Genomic DNA, 25,739 nt, shown 5'->3' with positions numbered 1-25,739 from the left:
CTGAGCTGGCACTGCCTTGCTTCACTGACACAGAGCAACATAGAACACAGAGTTTCACCCTCACATTTGCCTGTGGTTGCCTATGGACTATGCAGATATAAGGTTTCATTTGAAAGGCATCAGTTGCATGCAAGATACTGCTGGTGGCCTTCACCTTTGAAAGTAGGGATGACAAAGGCGCACTTCTCATGTATATTCTGTGCACAACTGGAATCTCACACCGAGTGCATCCTTTTACATTAATTGAATAGGGCATTGATCAGTGCATGGAATGTCTGACTGAGATGCCACCAGGAGGCTGTAAAATTGCAAATGTGTTGTGTGCCCAGAGCAACTTGCTTCATCCTTGGATCCTCCACTTCCTCCTCAGTGAATGTTACTACACCATAGTTGTAAGAATCCAGTAAAATGCTTGATACCAAATGAAAGAGGATTGGAAATAAGCCTCTTGCTTGAACAAAATGGTATTGTTTTCAAAGAACATTCACATACTTTAGAGTCCCAGGGACTCTCAAACATTAGAACTCCGGTTTTTAGACCTGATTCTACTTTAGTAAGTTCAAGGGGATAAAGATTGGAAATGAGAAATGCCCTATTCTGCTCAAGAAACGTCATTGTCACCAACTTTGAAGCAGGCACACTTTCTGCTTCTGAGCATCATCAGAAGGCCCAGCCTGTCATGCAGACGTTCTCACTCTACAGGTTCCCTGGTGGAACACTAAATGCCCTAGACTCGGGGTGTGGGCACGTAGGATGGGAACTCTAAACTCGAAATGTATCAGCCTATCAGAGAACTCCAAAACCCAAAATTTCCAAATTACTTGTTCAAGCCATCAGAACACCCCAGCTCTCTGAGGATCATGAGGAACGGGGACCTTCTATTTGCACATTTGCTGGGATGGTGGGGAGGACACTGGGGAGCAGGAGGGAGATCAGCTACTGTTTATAAAGGCTGAGCTGGAAAGGCTCTTCTCTCCTTCTAGAGTGTCAGAGCATCCCAGGACGTCACCCCTCAGTTCACAGACCCAGAGAAGCTGCCCCGGGCTTGTGGCCAGGCCCAGGAGAGCAGCTCAGGCTCCTGCCCCGTGCCTTCTCATCCAGGCCATGCTCATCCCTGTCCACACTGACACCCTGTCTTCCAGAGCCGCCAGCACAGCGAGTGCCCTGTGTGCCTTGTCACCTGTCCCAAACCTGCTTCTCCTACAAATAGCTGTTTCTTAGCTGACTCAACTAGTATCTGGCTCCAAAAAGCACTAACTTAATAAGTGACATAAGCAAATATATCACTTTGTCAGGCTTAATGAAACCACATTTCAACAGGAAAGAGAATCAAATCAAAGAAGACAATAATAATAATGTAATTTGCATTTCTAAATTGTATTTGTGATTTTTTTGAGATTGTGAAGTTGTTGGGTTTTTTTTTTTTTTTTGGTACAGGGTCTTCCTCTGTCGCCCAGGTTGGAATGCAGTGACACGATCATAACTCACTGCAGCCTCAAACTCTGGGACTCAAGTGATCCTCCTGCCTCAGCCTCCCAAGTAGCTGGGATTACAGGCACCCGCACCAGACACCCAGCTCGATGTTGTGGTTTTTAAAGTGCTTTGAAATAAATATAGTCTTATTTGATTCTCTTAAACATATTATGATGAAAGGGGAATTGTCAGCCTGGAATAACTGAGTCGTTCTCTGATCATGAATGTGTATGAACTGGTGAACATTAAGTGAGTTTTAGGGGTAACAGAGTACCTCATATTTCAACTCTTTTCACATGAGAAAACTGAGTCCTGCTGCCTTTCTCAAGAGCACAGCTAGCGTGTGGCAGGGCTGGGGTTGAAGACTGATGCTGTCCCCAAAGCCCTTCAGCCTTTCATGTGATAGACAGTCCCTCCCCACTGCCATGCAGTGGCCATGGCCCATAAAATCCAAACATGAAGCAAATATCTTCACCGGCATGGGGTGAAGACCACAGGTGAACGAGTACCTGCTTAGCTTTAGCAAGGCAATATCTGCTCCTGTGGGCTCCGAGAACATCCTAGATGCTTCTATTTCCTGAACATGCGGTTCGAGATTCACTTCTTGGTGTGCACCCAGGATGACCTTGTAGGATGAAGGCCTTGGTGACCTAGAAAAGATGAGGATGTCAAGAGCAAAATATGGTCCAGCCCCTTCGGGTAACCTCTGTGCCATTAACTTGGTGCTGTCTCCCTGACACCCTTGGCCACTCAGAATTAGTGACTTCTGAGTGGCAAGAAGCAAAATTCATGATTTGCTCGAAACAGGCAGTTAAGGTATGTTCTCGGGCTATTTGGGCAGAGACTGATGCCTATGGTAGTGAACAGCTCTGTTCTGCAGTTTATTCAGGCCCACAAAATCATCTGTACTTTGTCTTTCCTCTGTAGTTTCTCTCTAGAAACCCTTCCCTTCTCTCTTATTCAGTAGCCCTGGCCTGGTCCCTAGTGTCACAGCCAGAGAAGGAAGGGAGGAAGAGTGAGAAAGGAAAGGAGGAAAAGAGGGAGGGAAAAAGTATTTAAGACAAGACTTCATGTCAATTGTCCCCTAAACATACTTCTCCAAGCAGTGGGCAGCAGTCAACACCCACTCTGGGGATATCAAGGTGCCTCCACAAAAGTGCGGTCCAGACCTGGAAAGAGGATTTAGTTCAAGTTTTAGTTAAATTGATACTTTGTTCTGCTCCATTGTACAGAAAGACACGTTCACTTAATTTTGACCATGTTCATATTCCCAAAGGAAAGGACTGCAAGCCCAGCATCAGGATGGTACTAATTTTGGCCAGTGCTCCAGGAGGGGGATTTTTCAGAAGGGCCCATCTATACCACTTTTTCTGATGCCTGGGGGAGGTAGAGGCACAGCCTGTCCACAGGACAACAAAGCTAAGTGACTCAGCCTGAAGCTCTACAGTCGTGGCTTTTACCCCACAGCCTGGGACTCCAACGGAAGTGACCAGCCCAAGACCTTCCCCTGAGGTCTCTTTCATTTTTATGACAAGATCTATGTAAGGTTTGATGAATCACTCTTCAAGGAGCCAGATGTGATCCTGAGCAGCAGTGACTCATGGGAGTCTTCTGATCTTACCTGAGAAACTTTACTTTTGGGGAATGTTTCCTGAATCACTTACTTTCTAGGACTGCATAGGCAGGTGATAGCTCAGAATACTGGTGTGAGCCACTTGAACCAGATTGTAATGAAAAGGAATAGAGATAGGAAGTGCATGATGGCAGCATATTGATAAGTCAGTGAGGACGTAGACCACCACACAGTTCAGGAAAGAATGCATCTGAAATATGTGGAAGGTGAAAGCTCTGTAGAGCAAGGAGTTACTAAACGATAAAGAAAAATCAACAGCAGAGTGAAATGCAATGTGATCAGGTTTGTCAATGGCATTTCACAAACTTATGGAAAAGAGTCTCTTTAAGAGAACAGCAATTGAGCACAGGTGCCCTGGTGTAGAAATGAGATGAGGAAACAAAACAGGCAGACAGATGGGCCTGTTTCCTATGCGTGCTTCCTAAGAGATACCCAAGAAGATGGAACTTACGAAAGGCATGTTCCATTGAAACAATACCCAAAATGTCCAGGTTCCCTGGGATTGGACTGATCACTCTTCATTTATGGGGATCATGACCTAGAATTTTTTTGTTTGCGAATGGATGAGTAGCCTCTGCATTGAATTCGATGATTCACAAAAGTGTCCAAAGAAAAAGAATCTGTGCCTGTGATAGACTGGAGATAATTTTGTCCTTGCTCTCCCAACCCAGAAAGTGTCACATTTCTAAAAACTTCCCTCTCTTTTCATCTGACAATCAGACAATGGATATCCACAGAAATCCTCAGAGCATCTTCAATATTTTCCAGCAATATCGGAACTTGGTGCAAATCACTGTGCCTACAGATTTTGATAGAGCTGCCCGGATCAAGAAAAAGACAGCAATTTTTGCCATTTTCACAGTAGAGAACCTATAAAATATATATAATATATACATACATATATATATGAATGAATATATATATGTATATATATATTCATTTTTGTAGCTTTTTTCCTCCAGAAAACTTAGAGGCAGGTACTGATGCCTCAGCTGTGTGGATTTTGTGTAAATGTAGAAGGGTTTTGCAGGGCCTACTTGGAGGGACAGTGTAAATTGTTTCTGGGCCTGTTCTTACCTTATTCTAAGACTGACTTGCCAGGGCCAGGAATGTGCGTTGGCCACACACCCCCCTACAACCCTTCCAGGACATTTCTTCGGCTCCACTCGAGGCTTCCCACAATCAAATGAAGCGGACGCTGTAGCACAAGGTGGGAAAGAAATCCCATTTGAGACAAGGTAGCAATTTTGTGGTGTAATTCGAGACAAATTCCAAGCACTGAGTTTTTGACATCTCAAAGGCTGAACTAAATAGTAAAATCATCAGCATCTTTTGGAACATTTTCTCTAAGTTTCAAAAGTGGTAGTAGACAACACAGGACCCTCTCTTTTCAAGAAAATATAAGCACTTTGTAATTACTTTGTTGGAGAAGTGATCAAACAGACTGGCATAGTTTAGCATCAGAATGAGATATTTTCTGAGAAGACCTTGATTGAGACAAATGGTTATTTGTCATTGTTATTCTGACTCCATGCAGTATGTTTAGAACATGATGTCATCCTTCCCATAATCATTGTCATCACCATCACCATCTAAACCATGTAAAGTTTACTGAAAACCATAATTGTCATCACTGCTGAAAGGCACAAAGGTTTATTTTTCCATGTGAGTCTGTGTGTGTGCACGTGTGTGTGTGTATGTGATTGTATGTAGCAAGGATTACTGTCCTAAGTTGAAATGTTGCCTTCTCTCAGCCAGCTTCAGGACAGCTCCTCTGGGGAGCCTCCCATGACTAACCGACGGCCGTGGGGGTGACTTAAACACATGACTTTATTCTTCTTTTCCTCCTCCCTGCCTTGTCTCTGCAGCCAGCCCACAGGGTCTCTGGAGGTAGGGAGAGTGTCCCATCTTTGGTAGCATCCACCAATGCCTACAACAGTGCAGGCGCTGCAGAGGGTGTTCAAAAATGCTTCTCTGTTGTCTCCAGCCCTTCAAGGTCTTCACAAATATAAATGTTAATATTTTAAATAATTGTTCATACAATTGTTAATAACAACTGTAAGAGGAAATTCCTTCCCAACCAACCAGAGATTCTACACTCTAGTCAATCTGGAACCTGGGTTTTCCAAATAACTTTACATTTGCCATGGGCTGTTCTGAGAATCTATCTATGGAAGCCTTTTTTTTTAAAAAAGAAGCAAGGCATAGAATGCAATCGTCTTCTCTAGTGCTGAGCTCAATTTCTGCTAGTATGCCTTACATACAGTAGACATGCATCGTTGTACTAAAAGAGTAACTACAGAAATGATGGTACCCTGCTCCTACTATTCAAAACAAAACTGAATGTTTCTATTTATTTTTACTTATTATTTGTACTTTATATGTTGGTGGAAAGGAAATAGTTATTAAAATCATTCACCACCAGAGGCTCTAGCTTTCTCAAGCATGAGTCAAACTTGAATAAACCATATCCTTCTGCATGAAACAGTCCTCAGGATTTCCAAGTGTCTGATGGGAACCCTTCTCACCAGGCTTGGGGTTAACCTCACTTGTCTCACATCAGGGTAAGGTGGGGGACCTCACAGTCCTTTGGGAAAAATCTTGTTCCCATTCTTCCTTCTTTCTCCAATCTCTAAGAACCTGATTCTTGTACATCCTCAATGTGGGTGAGGACACCAGAATTGCACCTGGGAAGCTACTGCATTTCCCTTCCATGGGAGTCAAAGGTGCATGAGTCCCAGGCACGGTAGTGGGGTCTGAGGCAAGAAAGTCAGTCTGGGCTCAACTTCAAGGCAGCCTGTCAAGGATAGAGAGCCCAGGCAGTGAGAGGCAGTGGCGTGTACCAGACGGGGCCAGAAGTGGAGAACTGGAACTGACTCCATTGAGGGACTTTGAGTTAGAGGTGCCACCAAGATGCTTCTGCAGAAAAAGTCAGCTATCAACTCACACTAAATCGAGAGATCACAATGCCGCATTACAATAATATTGGCCAAGTAGAATCTTTCATATCATCCTAACCCCTCCTTCCTCCCTCTTGCTGTCTCTAGGAGAAGCCCAAATGCGAAGCTGGGCAGTGTGGCTCCCATGGTCTTCATCACTGCCCTGTACCACCACCCCAGGCAATCTCAGGATGCTGGTCTTCAGTGGACTTGGAGGCCAAGCTCCTTCCCCCAGCTCAAGGTCCCTCCACATGGCAGACCCAACCACAAGCAACCAAATTATGCATAGGAGAAGTCCAGGGTGGTTTTCTGTAACTAGGACAAATTGATTGGTCAGCAGAATGTTAAATATGGGACAATTCCAAGTAGCTTCCTTTCTTTTTTTTTTCCAGAAATACCCATGGATTTGTTATTCCAATTGTTTAAGAACTAATGTCAACTCCCCTTCCCCTGATCCAAGCCTCATACTCCCAACAAGAGTCTCAGAGCAATGAGGACAGAACCCAACAAGCAGTCTCTAAGCTATGTCACTAATGCGACTTGTGAATAGTAAACTTATGAGAAAGGCCATCTGGGGCTAAAGAGCTGCACTACCTTTCATTGAATTCCTAGGATGGCCATCTGAGGTTTACAATGTGCATTACGTGCTTACCTGTTTCCTGCTGTTTGTATTTTCTTTCTTACTTCTCAGCTGCGGAAGGGGAGTTTTTCATCCGAATGACTAAATTTTTCATGCATTCCATGCTAGACATGGCAGCATTCAGTGGGACCATCCTGGGGCTGACTAGATTACCTCTAAGCTTGCTCTTTGGGAATTTTACATTTATTTTATTTATGTGTGTCTGGGGCGATGGGCAGGTGTTCCCCTAACAAATGTGGCCAATAGTAGGGCAGATTCAAGATGCCCATGATGAAGAGTGGGGTCTGGTGGAGAGGGCAGCTATCTCCTCCCTGGAAGCACTCTGCTCAGAAGCCCTTTTCCTTTTTTTGTTGCAAATCCATATAAGGAAGCAGTTTCCTTACCAAAAAGAAGGCAACCTACCACACTGAGGGACATCACAGTAGTCGTAAAGTTTTCTTGGATTTGTCGTGTAGCACCAGGGACCACCTACATCACCATCAGGGTTACGGCAGTACTGAAAACAAGAAGGCATGTAAGCTCCAGCTCACGTGGGGCAGGAGAGGGAGAAGGTGTTCCAAGGCTCACGCATTTCACGTCTATCCTTAGAAGACATAAAGGAGTGTTTCTTTTTCCTTCCTTCTTTCCTTTCTTTCTTTTTTTTTTTTTTGAGATGGAGTTTTGCTCTTGTCGCCCAGGCTGGAGTGCAGTGGCACGATCTCAGCTCACTGCAACCTCCACCTCCTGGGTTCAAGCGATTCTCTTGCTTCAGCCTCCTGAGTAGCTGCAACTGCAGGTGCATGCCACCACACCTGGCTAATTTTTTTTTGTATTTTTAGTAGAGACGAGGTTTCACCATTTTGGCCAGGCTAGTCTCGAACTCCTGACCTCAGGTGATCCGCTTGTCTCAGCCTCCCAAAGTGTAGGGATTACAGGTGTGAACCACCACGCCCGGCCTCTTCTTCCTTTCTTTCTATTATTATTTTTTTTGGCAAAGTTATTTTTTGAATGCTCTAAAGCCGTCCTTCCTGTGCCCCTGTTCAAAAGGAGCTATGAGGCCACACCCCTGGACAGGGAGTGGTGACCCTGAGGGGTCTTTGGAGAATGGGTCTCCCTTCAGGAGCCTGACCCAGTGGAGGCCTTAGAGCCCCAGCAGCAAAGGACAGTGGGACATAATTGATGTGCATTGTCCCTGGAGGGCTCAGTGCTCTCCTACCCGATGAAGCCTGTTTGCTGTTGATTCAGAAACATTTATTTCCATGCATTGTGCACCCTCTACGGGGCAAGACACAGAAAGGCAGTGTTGTCTTCCCCTTCATATGATACTGTGATAGAATAAGGAATGTATATTTGGTCTCTGCCCCTCAGTTCCTGACACGGAGCTCCTAAATCCCTTGGGGGTTCCTGAGTGAAGGGAGCATCTTTTGTTCGAATGAAGCAACTCTTGGTGGGTTCCTGGATAGTCTCAGGATGGGGCTGGTTGCCAAGGGAACCAACCATGTGATTGGAGGGTTGGAACTGTTCAGCCCCCCATGTCCAACCTCCAGGGAGGGAAGAGCAGCTGAAGGTGAGCTGGTCTCCAATGGCCAACGATGTATTCAACTGTGCCTCTGTAATGAAGCCTCCATAAAAACCCAGCAAGACTGCACTTGGAGAGCTTCTGGGTTGCTGAACACTTGAGGTACCGGGGGCTGGTGCACTGGAGAGGGCATGGAAGCTCTGAGCCCCTTCTCACGTGCCTTGCCCCGTGCATCTCTTCTGTCTGGCTGTTCACCAGGATCCTTTGTAATATCTTTTATAACAAATGGGTAAATAAAAGTAACGTGTTCCCCTGAGTTCTGTGAGCCACTCTAGCAAAGTAATCAAGTAGAAAAACAGATTTTTATCCAGTTGGGCAGAAGTACAGGTCACAGCCTGTAACTTGGGATGGGCATCTACAGTGGGGCGGTCTTGTGGGACTGAGCCTTAACTTATGGGATCTGACACTGTCTCCAGATAGAGTGTCAGGACTGAGTGACATTGTAGGACACCCAGCTGGTATCTGCTGGAGACTCCCTTGGGGTGTGAGGAGAAATTGCACCCATCTGGTGTGAGAAGTGTTATGTTGCATGGGTGTGAGAGTGGGGGAACACAGACACTTTCGTTTTTCCTGTATCTCAGTCTTCCCTATACACAGGCCCCAAAGTAAACCATTGCAGAGAATGCATGAGGCTAAGGGAAGTCCCATGGTGACCTGATGGCCCATCCAAATTTTTTTTAGAAAAATCTGACTTAAAATTCATAAAGGGCATCTTTGATTACTGGAACCTAGCATACAAACACTAGAAACTAGAAACAGTGCCCAATAATGGAAACTTTAAAGAAATGTCACTAAAGGGCAGAGGCCTGAGAACCCTCACATGTGTGGAGGTTTCCTGGCCTGTGCTGCTTGTACTTTCCATACTAAGGCCAATTGTATTCTAGCTTAGCCCCCTGATGCGTTTCCAATATTTTCTTCTGTCCTCTCTCCCCCCTTACAGAAAAGAGCAGTCCAGGCAGATTTTCTGTAATACAGAACCAATTCTGTTTGCAAAGATTGGTGAGCAAAAGGCCAAAGAGTCCTAATCAAAGTGGCTTACGTTTTTTTCCAGACCCGCCCGTGGATTTGTCTCTGGAGTGAAAATGCGGTGACTATGGGGCTCCTGGGCAGCCCATCCCTGGCATGGCGTCCCAGTAACAGTGGTTGCCCTCTTGCCTCGGTATCCTTTCCCATTCCCAAACATACAGTCTGTACGGGGAAAAAATGGATGATTATGAACAGCCACATAGACCCAGGATGATATGGAATCAATACAATCATGTCAGGTTTCTCTAGGATAACAGAATCAGGGGCCACATTCCTCAGAAACTGCAATGCTGAAGACTGCAATGAACACTGCCTACCTTAAGAAATTATTGGAGATACTTACTGGCTTGGAAAGAATCACACATATGGCAGCATGATAGAATAGGAATTTGGACTGGGATACTGAGATAACCCATTTTAGAACAAGGTGAGTGGTTAAGCTGAACACCTTGGAGGGTTTGCACCTGTCCTAAAGGCACAGCCCACTCACGTTATGCCAAAAGTCACACCTCTGCCTCCTTGAGAGAGTGCACTGAGGCTTCCTTCCACATGGCAGACCCTCTAAAAACACTTGATTTCTCGTGTAGCATGGAAGGCTTCTGCGTCAGTGAGATTTTCCATGGCTTTTCATCCCAGCGTCCAAGTGTGTAGATGTCCAGCCACAGATTTCTTACCTTCTTCGGAGGGAGTCTCTACACTTGGAAGTCGGACAACAGGCGGAGGTGCTACAGCACTCCCTTCTGTTCCTGAGCATTTTTTCAGGTTGCAGTACTCCCACCTGACGCTGGGGTCTGTGGTAAAACACCAGGGGCCTTTATCGGCATCTGGATTCCTGCAGTAGTTCATTGTCAGGCCACTGGAAATTCCAAAACAATACAGGTCACAAGAGGTGGGAGAATATTCAGGGGCACCCAGCACCCTCTACATTTTGTTCTAACAAAGTGTTAACAAGTGGCTTTGAAATATTCCCATTATAGGTACAATAATGTAACAAGCAAAAATGGTCCTCAACTTCTAAACAACTGTGTACATTTCAAAGACAGATTTTAATTTTTCTTTATATGCTCCATATAAAAACTCAGATCATACATAGATGTGTAAATAAAAGGATCAGAATATCCTCCTCCCACCTTCTGCCAAATACATTTCTCAGGAATAACAAGTACAGATTTTAAAGTGTATATTTTATATTTTTATGCACATAAAATATATCTCTAACTGTCTAGCTCTCTGTATTTCTCTCTGTAGGACTGTATTGTGAAATGTGCATTGGAACTAAAATACATTTCTCCAAGGAGAAAATGACATCCAAGATGGTATCATTCCCAGGCCAGTTACCTTACTCTAAGTACTCACAGTGTAACTAAAGGAATCTACTTTTACTATGAAAAACAACCACGAAAATAGTGTTACTGTCAATACCGTATCAGGTGTGTCAAGTGGGTTTGTTTCTGCAAGACTCATCAAAGCCACCCTGGGAAACTAGCTCCCAGGCAGGATACCATTTCTCTAGGATGGGTTCCTGGGCAGGACATCCTCTCCTGCTGTCAGTCCATCCTCTGCTGGCCACTGCCACTCCAGGTCTGAGGAAATGGGGGATGAGTTGGAAGAACAGTGGGACTCAAGATATAAAGGGAGACGGCTGGGTAGACTATGGGATCTGAAGAGGTCAGGCAGCTACGGAGGAGTCTGAAAACAGTGGAGTAAGAGTCAAAGCAGGCGAGGACCCTGGGCTGGGGCGGGATCTTGGAGAATGTGCTCCCCTTCATGCCTCCCAAGAATGTTGCTCCAACCTCTCAGAATCCTCACATTCATGACCTGTGGCTATCTGAGAAAATGGGAAATGTATTATGTACCATGGGAATGCAACATTGTCTCTCTAGCGACTCTACACATGTGATCTAATCTCAAGCCCAGACACCCCATTTGAGGAAGTTCATAGTCCACACAACAGGATGTGTTAAAAGGCTGAGCATTTGAAACAGATTTCCATTCTTTCCAGTTGAGGTGTACTTTTACATAGTGTGAAATGCACAGATCTTAAATGTCGTTTGGTGAGTTTTGATGATCACCTATATTTGTGTAACCCACACTCCCATATGATACAGAACACTTCCATTACTCTAGAAACACCCTATGTCACTGCTCATTCAATTCCTGCTACCCTCTTCCCACTGCCAGAGGGAAATACTATTGGTTTCCATCACCAAAGATTAGTTTTGCCTCTCCTCAAACCTGGTATAAATGGACTCATACAGAATGTACACTTTTGAATCTGCCTTCTTTCCTTAATATAATATTTTCGAGTTCCATCCATCCTATTTGAGAGGATCAGTCACTTCTTCGTTTTAATTGCTTAATAATATTCCATTATATGAATAGATCACAAATTATCGATTCATTTTCTCATTGATTGACCTTGTAGTTGTTTATAGTTTGGGGTTATAATAACTAGAGCTGCTGTGAATGTTCTTGTAGATCTCTTTGTGGACTTCTGTTTTCATTCCCATGGGGTAAATATTCAGGAATAGAATTGCAGTTTTGTTTGGTAGACTCATAGTTATTTAACTTCATGGAAAACCAGCAGACTGTACTTTAACCAGCGTATGCGAGAGCTGCACATCCTCGCTCCACATCAGTGACAGCACTTATTGTTGTGTCTTCTTAATGACACCCATGCCCATTAAGTGTTGGTGACATCTTGTGATGGTTATAATTCTTATTTCTTTGATGGCTAAAATGTTGAGCATTTTTTCAGGTGCTTGTTGTCCATCTGTCCATCGTTCCCTGAGAAATTTCCTATTCAATTCTGTTGCCCATTTTAATTAGGTTGTTTGTCCTCTGATTAGTGAGTGGGAGAAATGTTTATACTCTAGATACAAACCATTTGTCAGATATATGGATGGAGAGAATTTTTCTTCCAGTCTGTTACTTACCTACTGATTTCTTAACAATGACTTTTGATGAACATGATTTTCATTTTATGAAAGCCCAAATTATAATTTATTTTCTTTTAGAGCTAGTGTTTTCTGGGTCCTGCCTGAAAAAAATTTTGTCTTCCTCAAGTTTGTGAAAATATTATATATTTTCCTGGAACTGTTTTATTTCAGCTTAAGTTTTAGCTCTTACATTTAGATCTAAGAGCTTTTGCACATTAATTTGGGATGGAAAGTAGAAATCAAAATTTGTTTTTATTTTTGTTTTCTAGATGAATATCCAGTTGTTTCACAATGATTTTGGAAAAGATGTTTTTCCCTATTGAATTGCCTTGTCACCTACATAGAAACTAAATTGATCATGTATATGTGGATCTGTTGCTGGGCCATCCATTTCTATATCTGTATACTTTTTTTCCCAATACCACATATCTTGTTTACTGTACCTTTATAAGTCTTTACCTTTGGGTAAGTAAGTCCTCCAACTTTTTTCTTCTCTTTAAATATTGTCCTGGTGATTCTAGCATATACATTTTGTCACATTAAAAAAAAAAGACTGCTGAGATTCTGCTTGGGTATAAGGTGAATCCAAAGATCAATTTGGTGAGAAGTGATATTGACTCTTTTAATATAATCCAAAGATCAATTTGGTGAGAAGTGATATTGACTCTTTTAATATAAGCATGATATATCTTTATTTCGATCTTTTGATTTCTTCCTTAATAATATTTTTTAGTATGCAGTATATAGTTCTTGTGCATATTGTGTTAAATGTATCACTAAATATTTTGTGGTTTGGATACTATTGTCAGTGATATTGCGCTGACATTTTTATTTTCCAGTTGATCATTGGCAGTGTATAAAAACAACTACTTTTAATATATTGACCATGTATATGCTTATGTGTTCTCCAATCTTGCAAAATTTAATTATTAGTCTTTAGGACTCTCTGCATCCATTAATTAAGCTTTCTGTGAATATAGGCAGTTTTACTTCTTCCTTTCCAAACTTTAGGCCCTTTCTTTCTTTCCTTCCTTTTTTTTTCTTTTTGTTTTGTTTTCAGGTCTTATGACAATGGTTGTGACCAATGTAGTAAAATACTGATTAGAAGTACTGACAGCAAACATATTTTTCTTATTCCCAATCTTAGAGAGAAAACATTCATCTTTTACCACTAAGTTGATGTTATCTGGAGGTCTTTTGTAGATGCCCTTGATCAAGTTAAAGAAGTTCTAGTCTATTCATAGTTTGCTGAGACATTTTATCATGGATGAGTGTTAAATTTTGTCACATTTTCTTCTGCATCTATTGACATAATCATATGATTTATCACTTTTATTCTGTTAACATGTTGGATTACATGGATTGTTTTGTAAGTGTTAAGCCAGCCTTGCATTCTGGAAGAGAAGCTTCACTTGTTTGGGATGTTCATCATGTTAATGATTAAAATTTTGTTACCTCTTTTTATGTTTATGTTCACAACACATAATGTGCTATAGTTTCTTACAATATCCTTGTCTACTTTTTCACAACTAGGGTTTTTTTTTTTTTTCTCACTAATTGAGTCAAGAGGTGTTCCCTTCTCCTCTGTTTTCTGTAACAGATCGTGAAGAATTGGAATTTTTTTTAAATAATAAAATTTCTAATGATGCCATCTTGGCTTAGAGTGTTCTCTGTGGGAAGTTTATTGATTTATTAATATATATTAACATGTTAAAGATTATATATACATGTTGCCTTTAATAGATATCAGGTTGGTTAGAAATTCAGTTTATTCAGTGTCTGATTTGCTTATTTGTTTTTTTCTAAGGAATTAGTCCGTATTATCTAGGTTATTGAATTTGTTAATGTAAAGTTGCTCTCAATATTTGTTTGTTAGCTTTAATATCTAAAGGATCCTACAGCAATGATTCTTCCCTTTTTTTACTCCTGATGTTGATGGTGGTGCCCCCTCATTTGTCATCAGTTTAGGCAGAGGTTTATCAATCACATGGATCTTTCAAAAGAACCAACTTTCTGTTTCACAGATTCACTCAATTGTTTGTCTATATTTGTATATACTGGATTTCACAGATTTTCATTCTTTCCTTCCTTCCACTTACCTTGGATCTTATTTGCTTCTCCTTTTCTAGATGTTTAAGTTATCTTAAATCAACAGTTCTCAAAGTTTTTGGTCTTAAGACCCCTTTAACTCTTAAAAAGTATTGGGGATCCTAAAGAGCTTTCGTTTTGTAATATATACTATGAAGATTTATTGCGTCCAAAACTGAGAACTTCTTAAACATAGTAGAAAATCACACATTTTATTAGCCATCAGAGAGATAATGTGATCAAACGTTATGTAGCCTCTGGAAAACTCCACTGTACACTTATCAGGAAATAAAAGTGAAATGGCAAATACAATCTTTTTTTTTTTTTAATTTAAAGGTGTTTTAACCTCATAGACTGTCTCTGAAGGGATCTCAAGAGACTTCAGGTTTCTCCAGAGCATACTTTGAGAAATGCCATCTTAAGTCATTGATTTTTACATGTTTCTATTTTCTACTAAAAGCATTTAAAGTTATAAAACCCTAAAAACATTCGCTGCATCATACAAAGTTTGATATATTGTATTTTTACTATTATTTGGTTCAAAACTTTTCTAAATTCCTTCTTTGACTTACGAAGTATTTGGAAATGTGTTGTTTCATTTTCAGATATTTGATAATTTCCCAATTTTTTTGTTATTTATATCTCATTTAATTCTGTTTTGCTCAAAAACAGACGCTGTATCATTTTAATTCTTTTAAATCTATTGAGACTTGCTGTAAGGCCACGCATATGGTATATGTTGGGGAATGCTCCATGCATACTTGAATGTGTATTCTGCAGTTTGGCATAGTGTTAAATAGGTTGACAATTTCCTTTAAAACATATATATTCTTTCTGATTTTTTGTGTATTTTTTCTATTATATTTTGGGAAGATGTATAACCATACAGAGAGAGACATTAGGATATCTCCAATTCTAATTGTGGGCTTATCTGTTTGTCTCTTCAGTTCTGTCAGTGTTTGCTTCATGTATCAGAAGGGCTCTTATGAGGGTGCAACCCATTTAGCATTGTTAAGTCTTGATGAATAAACTTTTTTTACTTAAGAAATAACTTTTTCATCGTGGTATTATTTCTTGTAGATTACTTTGGGATTAACATTACCACTCCAGCTTTCTTCTGATTCTTATTTTCATGATACATCATTTTCCACACTTGGTTTTTGAACTAGCTCTTTACAATTAAAGAGCATGTATAGTAAAAAGAACATAATTGGGCTTTGATTTTTATTCAGCTTAACAATCTCTGCCTTTTCTATGCAATGTTTAATCCCTTTATATTTAATATGCTTAGGAGTATATTAAATATACTTTCAGTTCAGTTTAAGTCTACCATAATGCTGTGTATTTTCTCTCTTTGCCATATCTTCTTCATTCTTTTTTCTTCCTTTCTTTCCTTCTTTTGGATAAATGGAACATTCTTATTATTATCTATTCCTCTAAGTTTAAATTTTTTCAGTTGCTCTAGGATTTACAATAACCCTCTTTAACTTACCACCTTCAACCATGTGTTTATATTATATAACTTCATGGATAATGTAAGAAACTTAGAACAGTATACTTCCATTTATTTCCTACATTATTTATGTGATTATTATTATTTAGAAATTTTTACTTTTACATATGTTAAAGTAGCAATACATTGCTATCATTTTGCTTCAAGTAGTAAATTATTATCTTTTTGTTTGTTTGTTTTGAGTCTCGCTCTGTCACCCAGGCTGGAGTGTAATGGCACGATCTCAGTTCACTGCAACCTCCACCTCCTGAGTTCAAGTGATTCTCCTGCCTCAGCCTCCTGAGTTGCTGGGATTACAGGCACGTGCCACCATGCCCAGCTAATTTTTGTATTTTTAGTAGAGATGGGGTTTCACCATGTTGTTCAGGCTGGTCTGAAACTCCTGACCCCATGATCTGCCCGACTCAGCCTCCCATCAATTATCTTTTAAAGAAATTAAGGCATTAAATATGAATCTTTTACATTTGCCATTTCCAGGGTTCTTCATTACTTAGTATAAAGTTCCCATCTGGCACTATTTTTCTTCTACCAAAATAGATTTCTAGAACATCTTTTATTATATAAGCCTAGTAATGAAATATTCTCTTAGTGTTTTGTTTATTTTGGGGGGGCAGAATATGTATTTATATAACATTCATTTTCAAGGGATATTTTTGCTGGGTATAACATTCTATGTTAATCTTTTTTATTTTTTTCTATCACTTTAAAGGTGTTATTTCATTGTTTCTGACCAGCATAGTTTCTCACGAGAAGGCATCAGTCATTTTTACCACTATTCTTCTGTATGTAAACATATATTTTCTTCTTCTGGCTTCTAATAAGATTTTTCTTGTTGCTTCAAGTAATTTTTTCTGTCCCAGTATCTTTTTCCTCTCTTGCGACTTGCTTTACACATATATGAAATCTTTTGATATTTTCATATTCTTGAGGCTCTGTTTCTTTATTTTTTCAGTCTTTGTATGTGTGTGCTGCAGTTTGTATCACTTCTATTGAATTATTTTCTAGTTAACTTTTTCTTCTGTAATGTCTAACCTGATGGTAAGGGTATCCAGTAAGTTTTTCATTAAACATATACTTTTTTAGTTATTTAATTTCTATTTGGTTATTTTATAATTTTCCTCTTTTGATATTATCCATTTGTTTCTTCCATGTTCATGTTTTCTTTAAATCCTTGAACACAATTATGATATATATATATATATTTCAAATCTTCATGCCAATTTCTTCATTTTGGGGTTTATTTGTATTGAGTGCTTTTTCTCCTGGTTATGGATCACACTAAATGCTTTTTGTATGTCTGGTAAAGTTATAAATTTAGGTCACACATTGTGGATGCCACATAACTGAGCAACTTGATTTGTTGTTTGCCTCTAAAGAGGGTTGACTTTTCTTCTGGCAATCAGTTAATTTACGTGGAGATCATGTTGATGTTTTCAGACTTGCTTTATGCTTTACTATGCTGTTTCTGGAGTGGCCTTTATTATAGGAATACACTAATCCTACTCCCAAAGTTTGGCTTTATGTGGTGACTACTTAATGCCCAAGATGTTCAGCGAGGTCTCTCCTCTGGCTGGTCAGAACTCAAATATCCCCCAGTGCTATGTGAGCTCTGGCATCTCCATTGAGCTCACTGTTCCCCTGCAGTTTTTCTTTCCCCAGTAGCTGTTCTTTATCCTACTTTCTCTCTGGAACCTCTCCCTGTGCATATGCAGCTTTCTATTTAGCCAAAGACTTGAGGACTTTTCTATGGACGTTCCTGGAGCTCCTTTCCTCCACAAATCCTTTCATGTTATTACCTAGCCTAGAAAATCTCAGCTGTTTTAGAATCCCAGCTCCAATCTCCTTCCTCAGTTCAGCAAGACTGCTGTGGTCGGCTTGGGCTCCATCTCCTTGTTCTTCAGCCCAGGAAGAGTCTCCAGGAACAAACCCAAGGTAGTTATTGGGTTGATCTCATTTGATTCCCTTTCTAAGTTATCTCAGTTTATCTGTTCTCTAATATGTAAAAACAGTTTTTTCCATATATTGTGTACTCATTTATGGAAGAAAGGCTGTCCTTGTTAGACCTGGTTTTCTGTTCATCTAACGGCCTCTTTTGCTTTTCAGCATCTGTGTATCCTGCTTTTGTTTTTCATGTCCCAGCAACCCATATCCTTTCAGACCACTGGAGCTCAGGACCCACTGTGTTTATACAGGTCAGAATATATATGTGTGTGTGTGTGTATATATATATATATATTTATGTTATATCTATTCTAATATACACACATATATGTGTACATATATACACACATATGTATACTTGTATATCATATATATGTGTGTATATATCTATTCTTGTATACATATATATGTGTGTATATATATGTATACTTGTATACATATATATGTGTGTATATATGTATACTTGTATATCATATATGTGTGTGTATTTATATATGTACACGTATGTATACATATATATGTGTGTATATGTATTCATACTTATATCTATAAAGTATATATACTTGTGACCCAAGACAAAAATAGCAAATTCGACCTTCGTTTCAGGGGTTGGAGGTTAAAAATGATAGATTTCTATGGTAGAAATATTGCACTGATATTTAGTGGGCGTTGTGGAATGGTACTGTTTCTAAGCATTTGCTCATATGTACTCCTGAGCTTTCAATTAATGTGACCTCATCACCTCCAGATATCCCCCTGCATCCATAAAACTACTCAGGAAAAATAGACAGCCTAAAATTTCTCTTCTCGCAGGCCCTTTCTTCAAAAGCAAGATTCTTGAGACATTTTTCTACACATTCTGGGTCTGAGAGAAATTTGGTCCTAGGAAGTTGGCTTGAAGCATGAAACATGGCTCTTTTAACAGAAATTTCAGTTGGCTGATGCCCCTCTTACAGTAAAAATCAAAGACATACGCATTTGGGTAGTTTTCTGGGGTCTTCTGGTGCCGGTGTGGTGTCATAGATGACCAAGACTGACACTTCTTTCCTGTGATGGTGGTGGAGGATGTGCCTCGGTAGCTCTGTCCATTACCATGGTAGCAGTCCTGGACCACAGGGGTTAGCTCAGGTGGTGCTGAAATTAAAATAAAAGAAATCAAGCTTAATAATTACTGAAAAAAAAAGCGTGAAGCAATTTATGACAAAAACAGTACAGTAGCCTCTGAGAATTATGACTGTTGTCTTTTCTGTATTAGCAGACAGATTAACATAAAAAATAGATTTATAGCATTTTAGAAGATTAATAAGTTCTTAGTAATGTTTCATTTAAAACCTGGGTGGGAAAGAACAGATAGAGTACTTATAATTGGAAATTGCACTTATGTGCAAGCTCTTTTTTGTGGATCCCTACTGAGTGTTCATGAGAACACGAGGGCAGATGAGAGGAGGATGCATTCAGCAGTGCAGGCTGTGGGTGGTGAGTGGCTGTCAGTGGGGGCGCAGACATGAAAGCTTTGTACATTTCTCTAGATCCTTCCTCAAACAAAGCCAAAGACCAAAGCTTCTGGGTGATAGGGCAGGAGATGGTCCTGCATCTAGGACTGCAGGCAAAGATCCACAGCTTCTCAGAGAGTGGTGGAGGCAAAAATCTTATTCCCTTGGGGAAGTTACGGGGAATCCTCTTGTGCCCAACGTCCTGCATTGCAATGAAGCAGAAGCTACTACTCTTTCTTTCCAAACCCACCACAGGTACAAGTTCCATCAGAAGGAGGCACAAGAACACTGAAAAATCACTATTTTCAAAGCTGAGCTGTGCTCAACTGGCCTAAGAGGGAGGTAGACCAGGGAGATAAGTATTCTCCTACGTCCACCAAAAAGTGAGCATTCAGTAACAAGAAACAGCTGAGTGTCAATGGGGTTAGATTATGTGTATGAAGATATCTCCTCTGTAGTGCAGGCGTGCAGTGACTGCTGAAATCTGGGAATGGGTAGGAATACGGAGAAAACTCTTCAGCACCCCAGGCCCCACTCTAAGTAAAAGATAGCAGCAGCACATCACTGGAGGAATTTATATCTGTGGTGCACTTAAGGTAAAACTAGCAATCACAAATCCCAATTCAGTTAAACTAGTGACTACATTGCCTCAATTATCCACAACATATATTTGCAAGAGAAGGGTGTCCATTTCAAAGTATAAATAATATTTACTGTAACCTCTACTGTTCTTCTATTTATAATGCCTAGTGTTTGATTAAAGAATTACAAGACACACCAAAAAACCCAAGAGGGGAAAAAAAGCCACTGTTGAATAATAAAGCAATCCAGAGAGCCAGACTTAGAGAAGATGCCGTCTGGAAACTATCAGATTGGGATTATGTGATACCTATGTTAATATGTTAAAGGATCTTGTTGTAACGGTGGACAGTATGCATGGCTAGGTAGAAAATTTCAGCAAAGAGATGGAAACTATAGAAAAGAGTAACATGAAAATGCTAGAAAAAAGTTATAATATCAGAGATGAAGAATTCTTTCAATGGGCTGAGGAGATGACTAGACACAACTGACAAAATAATCCATAAACTTGGAAATAGGTTACTAGAACTTATCCAAACCAACACACAAAGAAAGAAAAAGAATTACTGAAAAAAAAGAACAAGCTTACAAGATTTATGAAACAACATGAATGTTATGGGTACTTAGAGTCCCAAACACGTGGTACTTAGAGTCCCAAAAGGAAAATACAGAGAGAGAAAAGTGCAAAAAGAAACATTTGAACAGATAATGGCTATGAATTTTACAAGGACAATGAAAATCAACAATCTAGGCTGGGCACAGTTGCTCACACCTGTACTGTCAGCACTTCGGGAGGCCAAGGTGATGGACCATCTGAGGTCAGAAGTTTGAGACCAGCCCGGCCAACATGGTGAAACTCTGTCTCTACCAAAAATATAAAAATTAGCTGGGCCTGGCGGCACATGCTTGTAGTCCCAGCTACTCAGGAGGCTGAAGCAGGAGAATCACTTGAACCTGGGAGGTGGAGGTTGCAATGAGCTGAGATTGCACCACTGCACTCCAGCCTGGGTGACAGAGTGAGGCTCCATCTCAAAAAAAAGAAAAAGAAAAAAATCAACAATCTGCAAATCTAGTAACTCAGAATACCTCAAGCAGATTAAACACAAAGAAAATAATAAACACATCATAGTCAAACTGTTGAAAAACAAAGATGAGAAAATCTTCAAGGTAGTCAGAATAATGACCTATTGAAAACATAGGAACAAACATCAGATTACTAGTCAAACTATTTAAAACAGAAGATAATGGAACATGATCATTAAAGTGTTGCAAGGAATGAAACTCTCAACCCAGTATCTACATTCAGCAAAATTACTTTTAAAAACTGAAGGCAAAATACTTTTTCAGACACTCAAAATCTGAAAGACTTCAGCAGTAGCAGACCTGTGCTACAAAAAATGCTAGAGGTTGTTTTTCACAGAAAGAATCTGACACCAGATGGAAATTGAGATCTACCCCAAAAGATGAGAAACACCAGAAATGGTAAAAGAAAGAAAGAAAGAAAGAAAGTGTTTAAAATAGTTTTATTCTTAATCACTTTAAAACACAACGATTAGGGCAAAAATAGTGTCAATGTATTGTGAGATCTGTAACATAGTAGAAGTAAACTTCTATTACAGAGAGTAATACTATAGCATTTTGGGAGGGCAGAAGTAGAACTGCAATGATATAAGGTTTTTATGTGTCAAGTAGAATTATATCATTTGAAGGTGGAATATGAAAAGTCAAAAATGTATATTAGAAACATTGTGGAAAATACTAAAACCATTAAAAATTAATTTACTAAGAGAGTAGTGGAGATAAAAATCTAAATGAAGGCAGAAAAAGATGAAAAAAGGAACAAAGTTTAAATGGGACAAAGAGAAATAACTAACTTGATGGTAGATGTAAATTCAACTCTATTAACAATTGCATTAGTGCAAATGGTTTGAACATCTCAATTTAAAAGCTGAGATAAACTTAAAAGATATGTCATACAAATTTCAAAGATATATCATACAAATACTAGTGAAAATAGAGCTGTGAGACTGTATTTATATCCCCATAAAGAGAGTTCAGAACTTCAGAAGAAGGAATATTCCCAGAGATGATAAGAAACATTACACAAAGATAAAGGGGTCCTTTCATCTAGAAGACATAACAATCCTAAATACATATGTGCCTAACAACAGAGCTTCAAAATATACGAAACAGAGTTACGATCTAAAAGAGAAATAGACTACTTTACAGTTAAAGTTGGACACATCACCATTCATCCACAGTAGTCAATGAAGGAGGAGACAGACAATCAGTAAGGATACAGAAGAACACCAGCAACCAACTTCACCTAAATGACCTTGAAGGAAAACCCCACCCAACAACCGCAGAAGACACATTCTTTTCAAGAGCACATGAAACATTCGCCAAGATGACTATATTCTGAACCATAAAACAAACCTCAACAAATCTAAAAAAACTGAAATCATACAGGGCACACTCTCTGACCACAATACCATTAAACTAACAAAGCTACTGTATATTGTGATGACGCAATAAGGAGAGCACTTGGGCCCTCAGTAAGCTCCCATACCCTTGCTTACCTGTGGGATCCAACTGTTCCGGGGATACTGGGGAGGAGTCACAGGATGGTATCTTACAGTACTCCCACCGCACTTCTCTGTTGGTTGTATAGCACCATGGGGCCTTTTCTCCATCAGGATTGCGGCAGTAGTTTTCATCCAAATTTCTGAAAAAGAAGTGATTGTGAGTTTAGCTTTCCAAAAAAGAAAAAAGTCTGGGGAACCACACTTTGAGAACAACTGTTACGGGAAAAAACGTGCTAAAGTTCATTTCCTTTACTTATGACTAGATCAGTTTTTCTTCCAGAATACTTTATCCTGCGTTCCTACAGTAACTAAAACTAAGGCAAAGTCAATGGAATTTCACATTCCATAGCAGCAGAATGAGACCAGAGGGGACTTACTTGCAGGGAAAGTTTTCTGGTGTCCTGTTATGTGTGTGAGGGGTCTGTGCACTCCAGCGCTGACAGGTGTCCCCGGACACGGTAACAGCCACATTCCCGCGATAGTTTTCACCTGTTCCCTTCAGACACTGGTAGGTGGGACCAGAAGATGGTGGAGGTGTTGCTTGAATGGGAAAAATAAATTCCAATGAATATACATATTTTTTGAGATGGAGTCTGGCTCTGTCACCCACGCTGGAGTCAGTGGCATGATCTCAGCTCACTGCAACCTCCGCCTCCCGGGTTCAAGTCATTCTCCTGTCTCAGCCTCCTGAGTAGATCAGACTACAGGTGTGTGTCACCACACCTGGCTAATTTTTTTGTATTTTTAGTAGAGGTGGCGTTTCACCATATTGGCCAAGCTGGTCTTGAACTCCTGCCCTTGTGATCCACCCGCCTTGGCCTCCCAAAGTGCTGGGATTACAGGCGTGAGCCACCACACCCAGCCCTACAATGAATAATTTTAAAATAGAGTGCACAGATGGATGTTAAGGAGGATGACTGCAGGGTGCTCTGGCCTGTCTTGGCTTCTGCTCAGCCTCTCTTGGAATTTGGCACTTGAAAATTGTTTCATGTTTTCAGATGAAATCAATTTAGTAGCATCTATGCCTGTGAGACCCTTTCATGAGGAACTCCTTCAGAGAAAGACCCTTGGGTAGATGCTTCTTTCTATTTTCTCTTTGCTCAGTTCTTCCTACCTGGTAAGTATCAACACGTGTGACCTCCCACCCCGAATTCTAGCATACAACAAAGGTCCACTCTCTTTCCTGAAGAATAAATTATTCACTGAGTAGACATGACTGAATGGCACCCAACATGCCATAAAAGCCAAACAACAGGGAAAGAGTCCACGGAAAGAAGGCAAAAAACACTGCCAAGGAAAAGTGTGTGCATCCAGAAATCAAGATATTCTTGAGGAAAAAAAGATGACAAAAAGAGAAACTGAAAAAAAAGAGAAATTAATATTCAAAAAAAGGGAGAATGCCTGAGGAACTTCCGCTTTCAAAGGACACGTGTCAGAGGAAAGGAGGGGAGGCCAACCCTCACTGAATCCTTTTTAACCTTTCATGCCTGTATTTGTCTTAGTATGTAATCCTTTGCTTCAAATTCTCAGAGAGGAAAATATGATAAAATTGTTTACATCATTTCTACTAGGTCTGCCGCTTCATCTTCTCCTCCTGAACTCTTCCCCACCCCCACCCCTCACCCTCTGCTTCCCAAGTTGGAAAAACCGGACACCCACAGACCTGAACATTGTAAACAAAGACACTCTTTGTTTACAAAACAACTATTAGAACTCTGGTTGAAAATGAAATCCATGTGTCAGAGAGCATGGGTCTGATTTCCCTTTAGCACAGAGAGAATAGGATGAACAACACCCAAAGCCTACATTTCAGCGAACTCCTGAGGCAGAAGTTTCAGTTGCAAAGAAAGAAAAACATGATAAATGGACGCTCTGATCGGTCACCTACAGTAACCAATAACCATAACTGTTTTAAACCAGCAATAAAATAAAGACCAATAACATCCCATAGGGCTTGTAGGTCACTTTTCAGAGGCTGCACTCAGGCACTGACACATATTTTCTTTTCAAGAACAGGGCAGGTCAGAATCCTGGAATCTGGGTGTGCACCATACTCACTGCAGCGAGGGATGTTGCAAAGTTCCCAGCGCTTGTTGGGGTCGGTGGTGAAACACCAAGGCCGCGGCTCCCCATCGGGGTTACGACAGTAATTCTTCTTCAGGTTCTTGTTTGGAAATCTGAATGGACAAGAAAGATTTTAGTAGCACTGAACATTTATGTTCATGGATGAGACTCTTTTTCAAGAGCAAACATTGAGCACCTGCTGTGTGCTAGGCACAGTCGGGCATGGAGGAGGTAATCGGATGAAGGCTGTGTTCAGAGATGGCAACTAGGAAACAAGGTTGGCCCCATATTCCAAGGACTTTCTTTTTCTGTTTTGTTTTTAGAGACAGGGTCCCACTTATTGCCCAGGCTTGCCTTGAACTCCTTGAACTCACTCAAGCAATCCTCCCGCTTCAGCCCTTTAAGTAACTAGGACTACAGGCATGTGCCACGCTGCCAAGCATTGTTTTTCTAACAGTTTACATGTGTAAAAATCACTCAACAGAATCAGTGACATCATCATTTTGGCCATCTGGAAAACGGATGTAAGCAAACTCCAGTTATTCAACCACAAATAATAGCAGTCTTTAAAATGCAAAGTGCTCCCTGCCTAAAGGTACTCATCTAGTACCTAATAGAGCCAAGAAATGGGCATCTTCATGGCTTAAAGGAATGGTCCTTCTGGTCTACCAGGCTCTGCTCCCACCAGCCTTGAAGCTTAGAAAAACCAAGAGGAGAAGCTGTGCTCCTGCAAGGGTCTTACCATGCAGTATGGGTCTGGATCCTTCCTCAGTGGGGCCCAGTGGCTAGGACTGTTGGATGCACTCCATGCCTGGTGGCCCTCTGCACTTATTCATTCCCTCTCTGAGATTGTAAATGCTTACCAGGATGGAAAGAGGAGCCAGCAGTGGCTTAAGCAATCCTCTTCTCCTTCTGGTTTCCTGGAAGTGCCTTTACCCAGTTTTGGACCCTTAGGCCTTTCCTGTATTCTCCTTTGAAGGAAAATGGCAGCTGCTGTGTTTTATGCTAGCTATTCGGAATGGGAGGTGTACAAATTCAGTAGAGCTGCTTTCCACCGTGGAATCTGTGGCTCAGCCGCACTTCTGCATTCTTGAAAGCCCTGGTATGGCCCTATAGTCATCATAGAATGAAGAGGAAGACCAGAAGCAACTGTGGAATGGGAGGTGTTTTCCAGCACAATTAATGTGAAATAGAATACTCACAAAACCTTATTCTAGGAACTATCATGACTTTCTAGAGCAAGAAGCTTATTCTCATTTTAAATTCAT

At 40.5% G+C, this 25,739-nt stretch overlaps 1 protein-coding gene across 1 annotated transcript in view; it reads right to left on the bottom strand.

Annotated features, from left to right (window-relative positions):
- Positions 1–25,739, bottom strand: part of PLG (plasminogen) — a 73,955-nt gene that overhangs the window by 34,135 nt on the left and 14,081 nt on the right. The window contains exons 7-16 of the mRNA XM_058435732.1: positions 24,466–24,584; positions 22,785–22,947; positions 22,402–22,547; positions 18,725–18,884; positions 9,944–10,125; positions 9,283–9,431; positions 7,088–7,181; positions 4,184–4,304; positions 2,568–2,642; positions 1,983–2,123 (exon numbers count right to left, since the gene is read on the bottom strand). Coding sequence (XP_058291715.1) covers positions 1,983–2,123; positions 2,568–2,642; positions 4,184–4,304; positions 7,088–7,181; positions 9,283–9,431; positions 9,944–10,125; positions 18,725–18,884; positions 22,402–22,547; positions 22,785–22,947; positions 24,466–24,584 — 1,350 coding nt within the window. The remainder of the gene's footprint in view (positions 1–1,982; positions 2,124–2,567; positions 2,643–4,183; positions 4,305–7,087; positions 7,182–9,282; positions 9,432–9,943; positions 10,126–18,724; positions 18,885–22,401; positions 22,548–22,784; positions 22,948–24,465; positions 24,585–25,739) is intronic.

This window comes from Hylobates moloch, unplaced genomic scaffold, assembly GCF_009828535.3.
Source record: "Hylobates moloch isolate HMO894 unplaced genomic scaffold, HMol_V3 SCAFFOLD_2, whole genome shotgun sequence".
In the NCBI taxonomy this organism is placed as follows: Eukaryota; Metazoa; Chordata; class Mammalia; order Primates; family Hylobatidae; genus Hylobates; species Hylobates moloch.
This window is presented reverse-complemented; position numbering and strand designations above follow the sequence as displayed.